At 43.7% G+C, this 15,066-nt stretch overlaps 1 protein-coding gene across 2 annotated transcripts in view; it reads left to right on the forward strand.

Moving 5' to 3' along the window:
* The window catches only part of LOC142572701 (activating signal cointegrator 1 complex subunit 2), a 72,296-nt gene extending 58,919 nt beyond the window's left edge, over window positions 1-13,377 (forward strand). For both annotated transcript variants that reach the window (XM_075682001.1, XM_075682002.1), the window contains 3 exons: window positions 4,906-4,990; window positions 6,698-6,827; window positions 7,261-13,377. In XM_075682001.1, coding sequence (XP_075538116.1) covers window positions 4,906-4,990; window positions 6,698-6,827; window positions 7,261-7,394 — 349 coding nt within the window. In that variant the 3' untranslated portion in view covers window positions 7,395-13,377. The remainder of the gene's footprint in view (window positions 1-4,905; window positions 4,991-6,697; window positions 6,828-7,260) is intronic.
* Window positions 13,378-15,066: the final 1,689 nt, after the last annotated feature.

Consider the following 15,066-nt stretch of genomic DNA (forward strand, 5'->3'; position numbering starts at 1 on the left):
TTTGGCCCAACGTGCTTTCCTTTGCATTTCTTTTTTTTCATTTCTTTTTTTCATTTCGGTGTCCCCACCGCACAAAAGAAAAGGAGAAAATGACATTGTTGCGGCGCAGCAAATTGTCGCATGGGGAAAGTTCGATTTTGTCACTTCTTCTTTTGCGGAAAGTAATGGGCCACTGGATTCTTAAGTTGCCGGATACTCTTGTTATTGCGATAGCAATTAAATGGACACTCCAGGCGCATTCCTGCCGTCGCCGTCAGGTTCTGTATAAAGTCCAAGGGCAATAGCATCGACACAGCACGCACCACATGTGGTATGTACAAGTGAAAGCGTAGGAACGGGGAGGGGCCGACAATGGTAGCTCAGTCTTGTGTGCACGAGGGAGAAAAACGAGGAGAAAGTGCGCTGCCTTCCATCACGTGCGTTGCATCAGGAGGAGTGGAGGGCGGGGGGGCCCTTAGGATTCTGTGATCTGTGAAACTGTGATTGCGCAAGATGTTTATTTGCCTTGTTTCACGCATTATATACATTGAATTTTGCTTAGATATGTCGATTTATTGAGGACGTCTGTATATCTACATATCTTGTTCCGATGTTCTGTGTATACAGAAAAACTTCATTAAATCGTACCCGCTTAACAGTAGTTTCGTTTTAAATGTAGTAAAGTCAAATCTCTGAATCAGTGGCCATTGAACATAATGTGTTTTGTATCCCCATAAACCGTACCAGCTTGTTGCTTATGTATCAGTTAATACGCTTCGTCGCGCAAACACGGCGGTGTGTCGTCTCCATCGGGCGCCCTGCAGAACAATGGCCTCCACGTGCCCTGTGCGTTTGTGCGTGAAGCCACATCAACATCATTTCGGCGCCATGCCAGAGAGCATTGTGACTTGATGCAAACAAGGACTCACGTCATGCTGAAGCTAAGATAAAAAAAGACACCGGTTGCTCAGCATAGAATAAAAGTTAGACATTGTTCGTGCTATTGAATGTGACACAAAGAAGTCAGCGCTGGCACGTGACAGGGACCTGCTATTGACTACGGTGTGTGGAACTTCGAATGCGAAGAAGGTGCTCGGCAGCACTGCTGCAACCACGAAGAGATGTCGGCTACGATGTTTGACTTTTCACCATCGTTGCCTCTGTTGTTACCGAAGTGTCGACTATCGACAGTGATGAGGATGACACGGAAAGCGACAGCACGGGCGATTCAGGCCCGACAGTGGCAGAAGCTGTGCATTACGTCAGCCTCATGAACGCAATCGTCGCGACGAGAACAGCACCTCACAATGAAAAAGGCGCCCTGCGACTTCTGCGGTGATACCGCCCACGTGCATGGAGAACATGCAACGCCAACAAGAAATCTGCCATGCGAGTGTTTGCCAATAACAGTGGGCTGGCTGAAAAGCTGGCTCACAGCTTCAGTAAGTTTGAGGCCGCTGTCATCGCTGCTAGGCCACTGCGGCATAAAACGAAAATAACACTTTTGTCGCATGAAGTGAATAAATACTTCATGTTTCTTTTTTCCCCATTTCATCGCACTCTCTCCGAGTTCCGTTTTTGACAGTAAGTTGGCGATCTCGTGCTATTTCAGTTAAGCACTACTACCGTTTAGTATGTACTTTTTCTGAGCTTCGGCCAACTACGGTTTAACAAGGTTTCACTGTACAGTCGCCGGACCTCACGGGGACTGAGGAAGTGTCCTAATAAACAGGTGTCCGAAAAAGCAGATTAAGAAAAAAAAAATACTTTATTTCCACGCACTTATTCGGGCTCGGCAGTAGGCTTGACGAAATCGTGAATGCGCCATTGCACGCTGTTCCGTTTACGCGCAATCAGCTAAGCCTGAAGCTCGGAGAGAGTCGTACGGTCACTATAGGCGGCTGAAAGCACAGTCACTGCTTGTGCACGCTCCCCATGCAACGGCAGCGTAGCACATGGCACGTCACCTTTCGACTCGGAGTCATCGTCCGATGGTGCCGCAGAAACCTGACGAATGATCTCGCCGTCATTGAGTTCTGCGCATGGCAGTACAGCAGTGTCGGCACCAGTGAAACTGTCAAATGAGATGGTGTCCAGAATTGCAATGCAACCACTGCGCAGGTCTCCGCAGAACATTTTCGGCACCAGTAGGGAGCACATCAGAAGGCAACAAATCCTAGGCCTCCCAGCACCCGCTAGCTGGCATTCCCCAGCGCAGTCTGTGCGAGCATAGTCGGCGCCATTAGGCACTTGACGTGATGTTTCCGTATGCCGCGTCGGATCACCGAAACCTCGACACAGCAGACAAAGCAAACATCACCGCACTGTCACGCTGACACCAGTCGCACAAACGAAAAACGTTGCCTCTCGCAGTGTCGTGCATGAAGAAAGAAACAAATCAGCTGCTGAATTGTTTTGACATGGCTTACGAAGCTGAGACCGGAACTGCTGTAGCAATGGCTGTGGGCACAAACCAGGTAGAAACGATGATGATGAGCGGTGATTTGCAGTAGTGCTACTTAGTGGGGTAGTAAGGAGGCTCCGTTCAAAACTAACATGGCGTTCAGCAAGTCAAACCATGCACCGGTCAGAGTGGGTGCATGGTGCTCTCGGTCAAGTTGGCTCAAGGAGTGTCCGAAAAATTGGACGAGAGGTTGCAAGGTGTCCGAACTTTCGGCAGTTGTTATACATTATGTTCTATGGGGAGAATGGCGGTGCTGCGAAGCAGACCGAATAATCGAGCATGTCCGAATTTTTGCAGTCCGAAAAATCAGTCGGCGACTGTACATGCAGTGAACTCTGTTTCCAGTGACACTTTTTTGTCTTTATCAAGCTGTATCTTTGCATTTGTATATTCCATTCTATCGTCGCATTTCTAATGAATATTTTGCAGAACTCCTGCATTGTATATGTGCTCTCTTTTGCGACTATAATTTCCGTAGAATTACTCGCAATACACTACCGGTGACAGCTGCTCGTGCACAATACATTGGAACTAAGGACAGCGTCATTGAGGTTTTTTTCCTAGCCATTGCATATGTACAGATATGCAAAGAAGGTTCTTCAATGACAATTTCACTAAAATATTTGTCCTCATCTTGTTCATTTCATTCCCTCTATGTTTTTCACATCAGCAGCATGCACTGCTTTGTTGGTTTCAAACTGATATAGTTGTAAAGTTCGTGTGATATTTTCTTTACTTAATAAATAGACAAGAAACATGGAAACATTGATATTAGTTATTTCTGGCACAAGTTTTGGGGCATACGAATACATTCTTTTATGAAACAATACATATGTAACTTGTCTTGACAGTGTGTTGTGTGCAAGAATTAGTTTGCAGAATTTTTGGCAATGGCAATGCAGTTATTATTCGTGTATTTGATCCCTCGACAAATTCTATGAAGAGGATGCCGAGCTGCAATGTGAGCCGCCCGAACGAAATTTTTGACTGTGCCACTGGCAAATTTTTGTACATCGAAGGGGCCACAAAAATGTGTGAATAATCGGGCTGTCCAAAAAATAAACACATTTTTTTTTAAGTTCTATATGCTGAGGGTTGTGTCTCAGTGAGACTATCCGCTTTAAGTTTCGTGATGGTTAAAGATGCAAACCATTTATAATGTTTGCCCCTTCACTCCACTGGTGGATCCTGCCTTTGAGAATGCCGGTGCTTCGGCGCTGACAGTACTCAACGCACAGCGAGCCCCCACTTCCCTTCTGTGTATACTGACAGCCTGAATGGCGTCGTTTTTCTTCATGGCCACTGTATTTACGACTTCACGCATGTGTATCATCCTAAAAAATCAAGCAGGTCTGAAGAATCGGTTGTGTAATGCAGGGTGCCACCAACATGTAGCAACACGAATCTCTAGATCACGTAAAACTCTTGGTTGGGCTAGTTGGTTCGTGCTTGAATTAGTGAAGGCAAGGCGCAGAAGACCAGGACTAGGACCAGGACAGAAGACCAAGACAAGGACCAAACTGGCGCCGGTCCTGTCGTTTGTGTTCTTCTTCTTGAGTCCTGGTCTTCTGCGCCTTGCCTTTACTAACTCTAGATAACAATGACCTCTACATCTTTGCCACTGTAAAGCTGAAGAAGGTGAAAGAGGCCACTGCTACTGAACGTCACAAATTCAAGTGGCCCCATGGAATCACATGTCTGCTGCGGCAAGTTCACGCAATGCAATCACTGTTGTACCATGTAGATTGTCCAGACACAGTCCTCGCTGAAAGCAGTGCAGCGGTGGCGTAGAGGTAGAACACTCGCCTCGCGTGCAAGAGGTCCGTGTTTCGAATCCCGGTGCCGGCAATTTTCCACCGGATTAAAAAAAGAATCCGCGTGTTGATAAAATTGCATAGACAGGCCTGGAGTGTGGCCTGATCCCGGTGACCAGAACCGGTAACGCACTCCCTCACCAGAGCAGGATTGGCCACCCTGGTGCAGTACTTGGCCACAACCTCCTATATGAACACAACAATCAAACCCCGGCTCTCAGTCCCCAGCAGCTGCGAAGCAACTGACCACGGCGGTGGTCAGACCTGCGACGCAGCAGAGGGTGCTAAGAAAATGACCGGGGTTGTTGAAGAAGTATGAAGAAGCCTTTGCCCTGCAGTGGGCGTAACCAGGCTGACGATGACGATGATGATGACTATCAGCACAGCTGGTTCTCTTGTGTAGTCTTTTGCTGTGTAGATTACTAGAGTTAATAGGTCATTTCAAAAATAACTTACATCGCTAGTCGATCATTATATTGAGCAAGATGACAACACGGGCATCAGTTGGTGCTAGTAGGTCTTACAAATTAAAATCCCTGCGTATGCAGCACTGAAGTCGATTTAGCTTTGTAATAGAGGATTTAGGCATACAGTCTGTTTGCAGTGTGTAATCTCTGTGTCTCTCTCTCCTTTTCTTTTATTTCAAAGGGCTTTCACTACTCCGAGAGTATTGGAGCAAAATTCAGGCAGAAGACAGAAAGAAAATCGATATGAAGACAAAGAGCCAGACAGCGTAAGTGTTGTCGGAAGACAGTATTGTCGATTCCATTTCTCATGCATGAAATTCAAATATGAAGGGTACAATAAAAGGGGCATTGAGAAAAGTAGTCTTGAATTTAAGAGTATGCCGCAATCCACTTACGAAGGTACCTTGTGTAACAATATATGTTATAACATTCAGGCACTCCAGGAAACAACTTCTGCATTAGCAGATGCAAAAATGAACTATGCATAGCAGTGTGTTCATTGTTGCAATTAAATACAATGAGGAAATTTATGCCCTAAAAATTTTTTTTGTTTGGGCTAGTTAGGTATTTGGGTAATTGAATAAAAACTAGAATTACGTCTAACAAATTATGGCATGTGATAGTCACGATTGTGCACGGTGTGCTCTGCTACTCAAGTGCATGCCAAATTTTCCTGGAGTACTTTGTGCACTTCAGCGGGCCACAGCCAGGATACACAAAGCAAATAACATGTAATACGCTGTGCTGTTGTCAAGCCTAACCTTTCACCTATGCAAACACATACTGTGGCTACCATTAAACTGCTTAGTACTTGTGCCACTTCATATAGACATTTTTTTTAATGCTGATATCATAGTTACAGTATCTCTTTGAGCTTAGCTGCACTGTGCAGCAGCTTTAGCACTCAATATGGAAGGTGAACATTCAATAAAGCACACCTTGTTCACTCAAGTTCTCCAATAATTTGGGCCAACTGCCATGGTCCATACCAAATGCATAAATTTCTATGCAGGGAACAACCTGTTAATGTGGGCACTATTGGTTTTACTACAAATAATTCTGACTTCAAGATTGTTAGCTGGTGGTTAGTTTTGCAACACTGTGATATGTGACGCATCTTACGAGTGAATTTTGCCAAGTTTATTTTACAAGTGACAAGGCCAGGGCTACCAAGGCTCTTTCTCATCCAGCTATTTTTGACTACATTATGGAAGGCCAGAACCAGAATATGCTGTAGAGGCATGGCTGCCAGCACAGTGCTCGTCAGTGAGTGCTCCCAGAAGCAATATAATAGGTTAGAAAACACATCTTTTAAATGCAAAGCTATTCTGTGCGAACCCCGCCAAGTTTCGTGACTGTGGGTGCTACGGCCTGGCTGTTTTCTTGCCACATAGGCCAATAAGTCACAGTGGAGTATGCACACCGCTGGGTTTCTCACACCGCCACCAGATGGTGCTCACATCCACGGCAGCGGTTGCGCTGGCCGTGCGAGGGGAAGAAGAAAGGAAACGGAAAGCTCGCCATTGTGGATCCGGGGCAGCCGTGGCTGCATCGCATTAGCCTCTCTACAATGCCTGAATAAAGCCTTCCATGTCACTTCATGCGGACATTCAATAAACACAAACCCAAGTTTCGACTCTTTAGGCGCATGCACAAAGATTCACTGTATGTAGATACCAACTCATTGGATCTTCTGCATTTTCCAGTCTTGAAAGTGCTCTCAGGTGAGCTAGCTCGCACTAGCGTGCAAAGTCATCAGTGCTGGGTTGTGCTTACCTATCAGCGACTGGTTCACTTCAGCGATCTCGTCAGATCAGTGGTTAGAAGAGACATTTCACTTTAAATCAAGCCGAAAGTATATGAACCCTTTTGTTTCAGTGGAATCCCTAGTGTGGAAGGTGAAATCTCACTGGAGGGACTTGTCAAGTTCACCTTAATGCCATTTCCAAACGTCTTCTTCAATCTTAATTCAGGAGAAAGAGGAGGCTGCACCACGTGACCAGTTTGTTGCGAACCCAGCAGAAATTCGGGCTCAGAGGGAGAGGCGGTATCAAGAGAAGATGGAGCGCTCAGGTCATGCGCCTCGCAGAAGGGATTTAAAAGGTGCGTTTGTGTTCGTGTGCTTTGCTCTTGTCGCAGCAGCAATATTCTTTCTGCTGTTACTTCTAGTCATGTTTTCCGCGAGTATACCATGTTTCCACATGTATTACCTGTGCCAAAAATGTGATGACTGTTATTGCTGAGATTTGAACATGTCTTATGCAGCTATTTGTGCTAGGTGTAAAAGTGCAATTATTTTTTCTTCTTTTCTAAATGTTTGTTATTGTTACTGGAGTTTTGGTTTATACCTAATTCAACATCCGACGAATTCTGTCTGTCATAGCTTGCACCCTGAACATCATTAAAAATCTGCATTACTTCTAGTAAAAAAATCCAAATGAAAGCTAAAGTTCTACGAAGCACAGTGGTGTGATAGACACGGGACACCTTGGATGACGGTTGTTCTCGTCATTTTCGTGCGCATCTTGTACGACAGGTGGACCAAAGGGCCAGGGCCAGTCCCGAGATGTGGTCCAGGACAGACAGTTCAAGGAGAGGCACAAGTCGTCCTTTACGCACAACCAGAGGGCTCAAGCTGACTACAAGCGCAGCCGGGGCATGTACTCCTAGCACCCATATGCGAGCTGCACGCAGACCTCACAGCCACTGGCAACAATGTGCAAGCGTGTGGCACCGATACCTGCAGCGCCACATCGCGACCACTTCCAGCATTATGTTGGTGATGTTCGTGCACACGTACAACTGCCAGACACAGCATCTCGTGCGTGCACAGCCCAACAGATAATGTTGGTGGTTATAACATGGTGGCACCGCTGGCGCCGTATGTTGAGTTGGTAAAGGAAGCCAATATAAGTGGCTCTCCCATCTAAACACGACTGGCTTGTTTGCTTGCACGGAAATTTTGCACAGAAGCTGGACTCTGTGGTGGGCTTTATAAAATGCCGCACTCGGATTTACTACTTGCCTCATTCACCTAGAAAAATAATATAAAGGATACATCGTATGTAGTGATGCTGGATGCAAAGAGTCGTTTTTGCAGCACAAGGAAAGGTGGCATGGTCTGTACTGAGGAGGCACAATGTGTGCCACTTAGGTGACAGGAAACAAAGCAGTTTCACTCTCCAGGTGACAGATGGCACCACCAATCCCCTCCCCCTTTTTATTTAAATATGCATTGTTTATTTTGTCTGGCATCATCATAAACAATCTGTACTTCTGATCTTTTCTTGATGAAACAAAAATGTGTTAATGCATGGTAATAAACAAAGCCCACCTTCAAGTTCGATTCCTGCACGAAATGTGATTGCAAGCAAGCCACTGATTTAGATGGAAGAAAGGTATATAAGGCTCCTTTATCAACACAACCTTCTGTGGCACTCAAAGCCACGCATTCGAGTGTTGGTGCCAACATTTGGGGGTCTTCACGATAAGCAAAGTTGTACAGACATAGGAACAGTTGACTACACTGTAAAATGCAGATTGTTTTATTTTTTGTGATTCTTTATTTGCCTGGTGCAGGCATTCTAATTTATGTGCAAATAGTTTGACGTGACCATGATGCATGTACTCTTGATGAGTTCAAAAAGCAGTGAATGCCTTGAAACTGTAAGAGCCAACATGTATGTACTTTTCGTAGGGGCTTGTCAAGTGATGACTGCTGGATGTGCCTTATGGAACGAATATTTGTCACTCTGGGAGCATTTCTTACTGTGTGTCCCTTTGATACGCTTGGGCATTTCTGCGTTTTATTAACTGTCTTATTTTGTGTACAGAAGCAACTGTTTTGTAAGCAGAGATGCCTTTTTTTGTTGATTAGCTAAACAGCTTTACTACTGCGTCATGCTACATCAGCAGCAGAAGTCGCATTTTAGCCATTGTTGGAGGCAACTCGTCTATATGTGAAGCCTTGTTCATATGCAAAATAAATGTTTGTGCTGCAACTGCTAAGTTAGAAGTAGCACCTTTAATAATAAGCCTGTTTCCCATTGTAGGCAAAGTGCTCCGATTTCTGGTTCTTTTTTTTCTTTTTTGTTCAATTTATTTGCACTGCTGCCTTCTAGCGAATCAGTTAAAAGCCACTTAACAGCATCTTATTTGCATCTGGTAGTTGTCTTTCCTGCATTAAATTTATTTTATTCCTGTGAGGGGCTTTCTTTGAGGAGAGAGAAAGTTCTTTCACCATGGGGGGTCCCGAGAAAAAATTTAGTTTGTTTTGCAGCACACCTGCACGGTTAGAAGGCAGTTGTAGCAGTTGCAGCAGAGAAGCCCATGTTTAGTATTTTTTTTTCAGACCAGCCCCACTTAGAGTTTATAAAAAATTGTCTATTACCTCTTTGTTTCTTTGATTGCCATGGTGCATAAAAAATTTTAGATTTTTGTCCCACTGTAAGACAAAAGCAGGCTAAGAGTTTGCCTCAGTAGTAGTACCACATGTGGAAGGACAGGTTAAATACAATTTCCCCACAAACACACTGGCTCTCTGTGGAGCACCAGTGCAGCTGCGCAAGATATGTATCGAAGCAGATCCGCACGGGCACAGTGACGCCTAGACTTACATTCTTGTGTTGTCTGCAACAACATTTGGGCACGCCAATGGAAATGCTTACTGGAGTCGAAGCAGTGTACTGGGCTTGAGGTGTGTAAACCACCGTCTGTTCGCGTGCAGCACACAGACTCAAGTCGGCTTGCTGCAACAGCAGCAGTGCTGTTATATCCCGAGAGAAGCCCCATCCCTGAAAGGAAAACCACCCCTGTTTTCGGCGTAATTAGCTATTTTTTTTTCCAAAACACCAATAGATTGCCCCCCGTAAAAGCAAGAAACTTTCACGGCAGGAAGTCGTGAATTTTGTGTCCCAAGTCCTGGGCGTCCATGTCTGAGGAAGTTGTGGCCCAATCGTTCAAGCGCTTGGTAATATCTATAGGGTCCTTTGTTCTCTGGCTTTATATTTATTTAAATTCAGCGTGGTAACAGTCGTATATTACTTTTAAAGATGAAAACCTGGAATAAATCGGGTGTTTTGCAGTCTGGTGGCCCAATGTTCAGGATTCTTCTGGTAAGCTTCACAAAATATTAGCAAAATAATAGTAATAAAACCTCATTCATTCAATTCACTAAAGGGGCTCTGAACCACCCCTCGGGCTTGGTCAAGTAACATAGTCAGCGGATAGCATACGCAGCTGTGTACATCTCGGCCAAGTTTTGCTGTCGTATGCAGTGCGTGGAGCTTGCAGTTGGATCGCAAAGTTGCCTTTCTCTCAAACGCTCTCTTTCAACAGAAGGCGCTATCTTCATTCTCTTCTAGACACACTATTTCACCATTCCCTTAGACTGCTGCTATCAGCCGATAGCCGACAATAGGCTGTGGTTGGCTACATGGCGTAGATACCACGGTTGCCATGGGGTGCCGCCATGAGTCCACTGGCCAAGCGCACTGCGACTCGCTGAGGACAGCTGCGTTTAGCTTATGATTAGCATGTTGTAGGCACCAAAGAAAGAAGTTGTGGCATCCACGTTAACATCCAAAATGAAATTTGAACAGCGCACCACCTTGACGTTTAGAAGGCGGAACGTTGTGGGCACCACAGGCGGAAGTCGTGGCGTCTACATTAACATCCAAAATTAAATTTGAACTGCGCGCCACGGCGGTATTTAGAAGGTTGAGCATTGTGGGCACGTTTCACTGTGCTGTAGCCTTCACAGTGCAAGGCATTCAAGAAGGAACAGGAGCACAGCAGAGGCTGTGTTTCATTGCCAAAAACTCCGCTTCTGCTAGACGCATTTGAAGTACTTTTTGCAAAGTATTTCTGAAATAGCCCGTCTTCACTTCAAATGCCTTTCTCTGCTTCAATAAGAAGTGGTTCAGGGCCTATTTAGAAAGAAGCAGTTGTCTCTGGGTATATGCAAATACCAAATAGTAGATTTCAAATTGAATATTGAATTTAATTACAAGAAAAGCTAGATACTAAATATTGTATGACCGAAAACTTAACACAAACTATTCTGCTTCCAAATTTCATGCAAAAAACAGCGCTTCATGTGCTCGCGAGGCTAATCACATTATTTAACAATAATCTTGCTAGCTATCAGTAACTTGGGTACCTATAAATCGAGATACATAGTAGGCTATACTCTTATCAAAGGCAACACCAAATTAGTATGCCAACACTGATGAAAATGATGAGAACCTCACTACCTCCCAGCTTCTGTTCACTGTGCCAGAACAACACCCATTCTTTGTTAATTTGCTTCCTAGTACATTACTACAATTTACATGTATGCAACGTGCAGGAAATACAATGTCCTATTGTCATATTTTTGTAAATGCTGCTACCAAAAAAAAAGCAACAAGCTTTTGTTCATTCAGTGCTGGCTGGTACTGATATATGTTTATATATGCCAGTTTTCACTTGAGTGTTCGCCAAAAGCAGAGCGAATGCCACATTCATTTATTAATAATATGATATATCTTGACCACCTGCTCAAAAAAGGTGGGCAGCACGCATTTGTTTTGTAACGCCTGCATTTAATATTTTCTACTAAAGAGCAAACTTTGTGGAAAACTCTGGTTTAACCCAATTTTCAGAAAGTTGTTCAGGTGCGAAAATGAGTAATTATGGGGTTTTACCCAAAACAGAAGCACGCTAATTATCTACCACCCCTGATAGGTCCAAAGACAGCGAGCGCCTCGGGTGACTGGCATCAGCAGTTCCCCCTTCCGCTTCTCGGCTCGCCATGCCGTAGCATGTGCGTGACGAGGTCATCAAAATTTTGCTTGACAGTGATAGTGCCTGTTCTATTATAAGCTTTGCAGAAAACTGACGAAGGGCATATCAACAAACCTTCACCACCTTTGGCTATGCTGTTTCTCTTTTTCTTTCCCCAACTTTTCTGGACTGTACATCGTAAGTTAGCCCGCTCCCTCTTTTCATGCAATACACTCTAAATTTCAGCTGGGCTATCTCTCGAAATATTACAGTATGCTACTGAAAGCAAAATTCCCTCCACCTCACAAGATGCAGGCTTAGAAGGCCGCCACAAAGACTCGCTGTGCTTATACACATTTGATTTGATGCACCAGCCACAGCAGCTGCACTGGTGTAGTGCATAGCGCAGCCACACATTCACATGCCTCGCAATGTTTTAATGGGTGACAGTGAATGTAACCATTTGTTTATATGTAGACATAGAGGAGCACTGTAATGACTTATAATTTGATACCGCATTTTTTTTTTTTTAGTAAATACAGCTGCCAACCAATTTTTCTACCTGCGCAATCGTTACTTTCCTGCGGCCTGACAACCCATGGCTGCAACTCGTATATAACATCGGCTAAAATTTCAAACACCTGTGTGGTGGTGTTGGATTTTTCAGGTGCATGTACAATATTGTAGGTACGATGATTGTTGACAAACCTGCCATTATTCGGGCTGCTTTTGGTGGGGAGAGGATTTCTTGCCTTCCGTGCGCTTTTCAGCCTCTGAGAAAAGATCAACATATTTTTCACGCCAAAGCGTAATCTTCAGCCGGAAACTCGCCAATGGAACGGCCAGGGCATGGCCTAGCTACCTAGTAGCGTGGTCGTGAGGAAATTTGTCACTGGCTGGCATGCCAGCAGGTGGTAAACGTTCTTGAAAAATTTGCCATTAATATATTCATACCAGTTGTCATCATCAGTGATTAGGCCAAAGTTAATGTGTGAAAACTGTACTGGCAGCTCTCGCTACTCAACGGAAGTTGCATTTGGGGTCTCTGAACAGCAGGCTGACAACTATTGCAAATGCTTGCCAGAGTTGGTGCATTGCTGGAAAGACAAAATGTTGGTAGCTTGTGCGTAGGCAGTAAAACTTGCACAGCAGGGCCTAAATTGTCTGTGTTGTGATAACATGCAATATACATTATGCTTTGCTACAGGTTCAATTCTGAGCAAAGGTGCAGTCTCTAGTGTCAAGTTATGATTAAGTATTATCACTCTGAAGTGCAGCAACGGATAAAAGGTTATAAAAACAATTGCATTTTTTTCCTCGCTTCATTATTATTTACGTTTTCACAACACATTTTGCATCTGAAAAATAGGTTGGCAGCAGTACACGAATTCAGTTTGTGAGTGTTCGCTTGTGATAAATAAATTACATAAAAGCATATTTTTTTCAATAACAGTTTGTGTTATCAAATAGCAACTTGTGACATCTTTCTGTTCTGTTCTCAATATGAAAAAAAAATTGTGTTCCTGATTTACTTCTCGAATGTGTGTGACATGGCATATGCACCTTTGGCAGCAAGCAAAAGTGTACTGTTTAATGGGTTTGTGTGACTGCAGGGGAATGGTTAAGGTTGGAGTCAGCACTTAGTCTTTGAAGAGAAATAACTACTTCAAAGACGTTTCAGATGTGCACTTTCAAGCATAAGAGTAGTGCTTGTCATGGCTACTATTTTGGCAAGAAATGTTGGCCAATACTCGGAGGGCCATGCTCGGGCAACTTGTTTTTGGTGCATAAGTCGTTTTATGCAGAATATGCATGGAATTCTGTGATATAGTGTCACACCTGACAAAATGTGTACGGACATGTTTTACAATGAAACAATTTGCTCTCAGTGCAAGTGTACAAGCTTTTTTTCCAGTGGCCATGTGTACAAACTTACGAGAGCCATTAGTTTGTGGGTGCATTAAGAAAGTATAATGGTCGTCTTGCATTAATTTGACCTTGAAAGGACCGATAAAATTGGTCAAATCATCTGCCCTGTTGAATAACAAGAGGCAGAAGAAACATGAAAACACACTGCTCATTAAACAGCATTTGCCCAGATTCTGACACATCTCTTAATTGAACAGGCACCCACTTTTTGTGTGTTCAAAGTAGAGAACTAACACAGAAGTGACATTAGAGCTCCTAAACACAGTTAAAATTGGAACGTACACTCATACATGTTTTAGCAAATAAAAGATAGCATGCATCCAATTATGGCAATAAGGAAAAGATGAAACCAGCAAACTTCACACATACCTTTACGGAATAGAAATATATTTACTTAATGTCCATCGTCATTACTATTAAACAGCTCTCTATCGCTGTCTACGAAGAACCGCAACATATTGTCCTTTGTACGGTTCATGGCATGTTTGATATCCTGCATTTATCAAACGACTTCACTAAAGTTGCAAACCGGATGGTGGCCCAAGCTTACAATAACCACTTCACTAGCTCGTCCTGTGCAGAATACAATTCTCTGGAATGCCATGAACACTGGAAATGAGTAGCCGCTAGCTTTGCATGTTATACAGGGTGATCATATTTAAGTTTTATGGAATTTTTTTAAAAATTGCCTGTTGCAGGTAACATAATTCTTGTCCCTCAGCTGAATTATTCAAAGAGGCAGACATTACTAACATGAGAAATCGAAGCACATATTGCAATTTACTAATTGTAGCCGAAGAGCTTGTAAGGCGTATCTACTAAATGAATTTCCAGGATGACACGAGCTTCGAGATATTATTTACCGAAGTGTGGGACAAAATACATGGGTGTTCCAGTTACTTGTGAGCTTCAATGCATATAAGAGCATTTTCTTTAAAAAGCAAGTTGAGCAACTGTATTTTTACAGCGACTTTGAGGTCGCACGTCTCCAAACTGGCGTCATTCTGGAAATTCACCCTAAGTAGGTATGCCTTGCAAGCTTAGTGGCTACAATTCGTAAATTGCAATATGTGCCATGAAGTAATCAATTCAGAAGATAATTAGTGAGCTTTTGTTAATTCGTTGAGTATGTGTTTTTGTTTCTCGAGCAAGTAATGTCTGCCTCTCTGAATGATCCAGCTCAAGGACTAGAATAGTGTTAACCCGCCTTGGTTGCTTAGTCGCTATGGTGTTGGGCTGCTAAGCACGAGGTCGTGGGACTGAATCCCGGGCACGGCGGCCGCATTTCGATGAGGGCGAAATGCGAAAACACCAGCGTACTCAGATTTAGGTGCACATTAAAGAACCTCAGGTGATCCGAATTTCAGGAGTCCCCCACTATGGCATGCATGCCTCGTAATCAAATTGAGGTTACGGCACATAAAACCCCAGATTTTAATTTTTTTTTTAATTCTGTTATCTGCAACAGGCGATTTTTAAAAAATTCTGTAAAACTTGAAAGTGATAACCTTGTATAACTTATCGTATGAATCTGCTGTTGTAATCAGATTAAAAGCGGCGCGCCGTCGTTGTCATGCTATGCGAGAAAAACTTGTTCATTGGCCATGCGTAGTCGGTATCTTATGGCAAAGCGCTGGCTAGACCATAG

The sequence above is a fragment of the Dermacentor variabilis genome, chromosome 2, assembly GCF_050947875.1.
Source record: "Dermacentor variabilis isolate Ectoservices chromosome 2, ASM5094787v1, whole genome shotgun sequence".
Lineage (NCBI taxonomy): Eukaryota > Metazoa > Arthropoda > Arachnida > Ixodida > Ixodidae > Dermacentor > Dermacentor variabilis.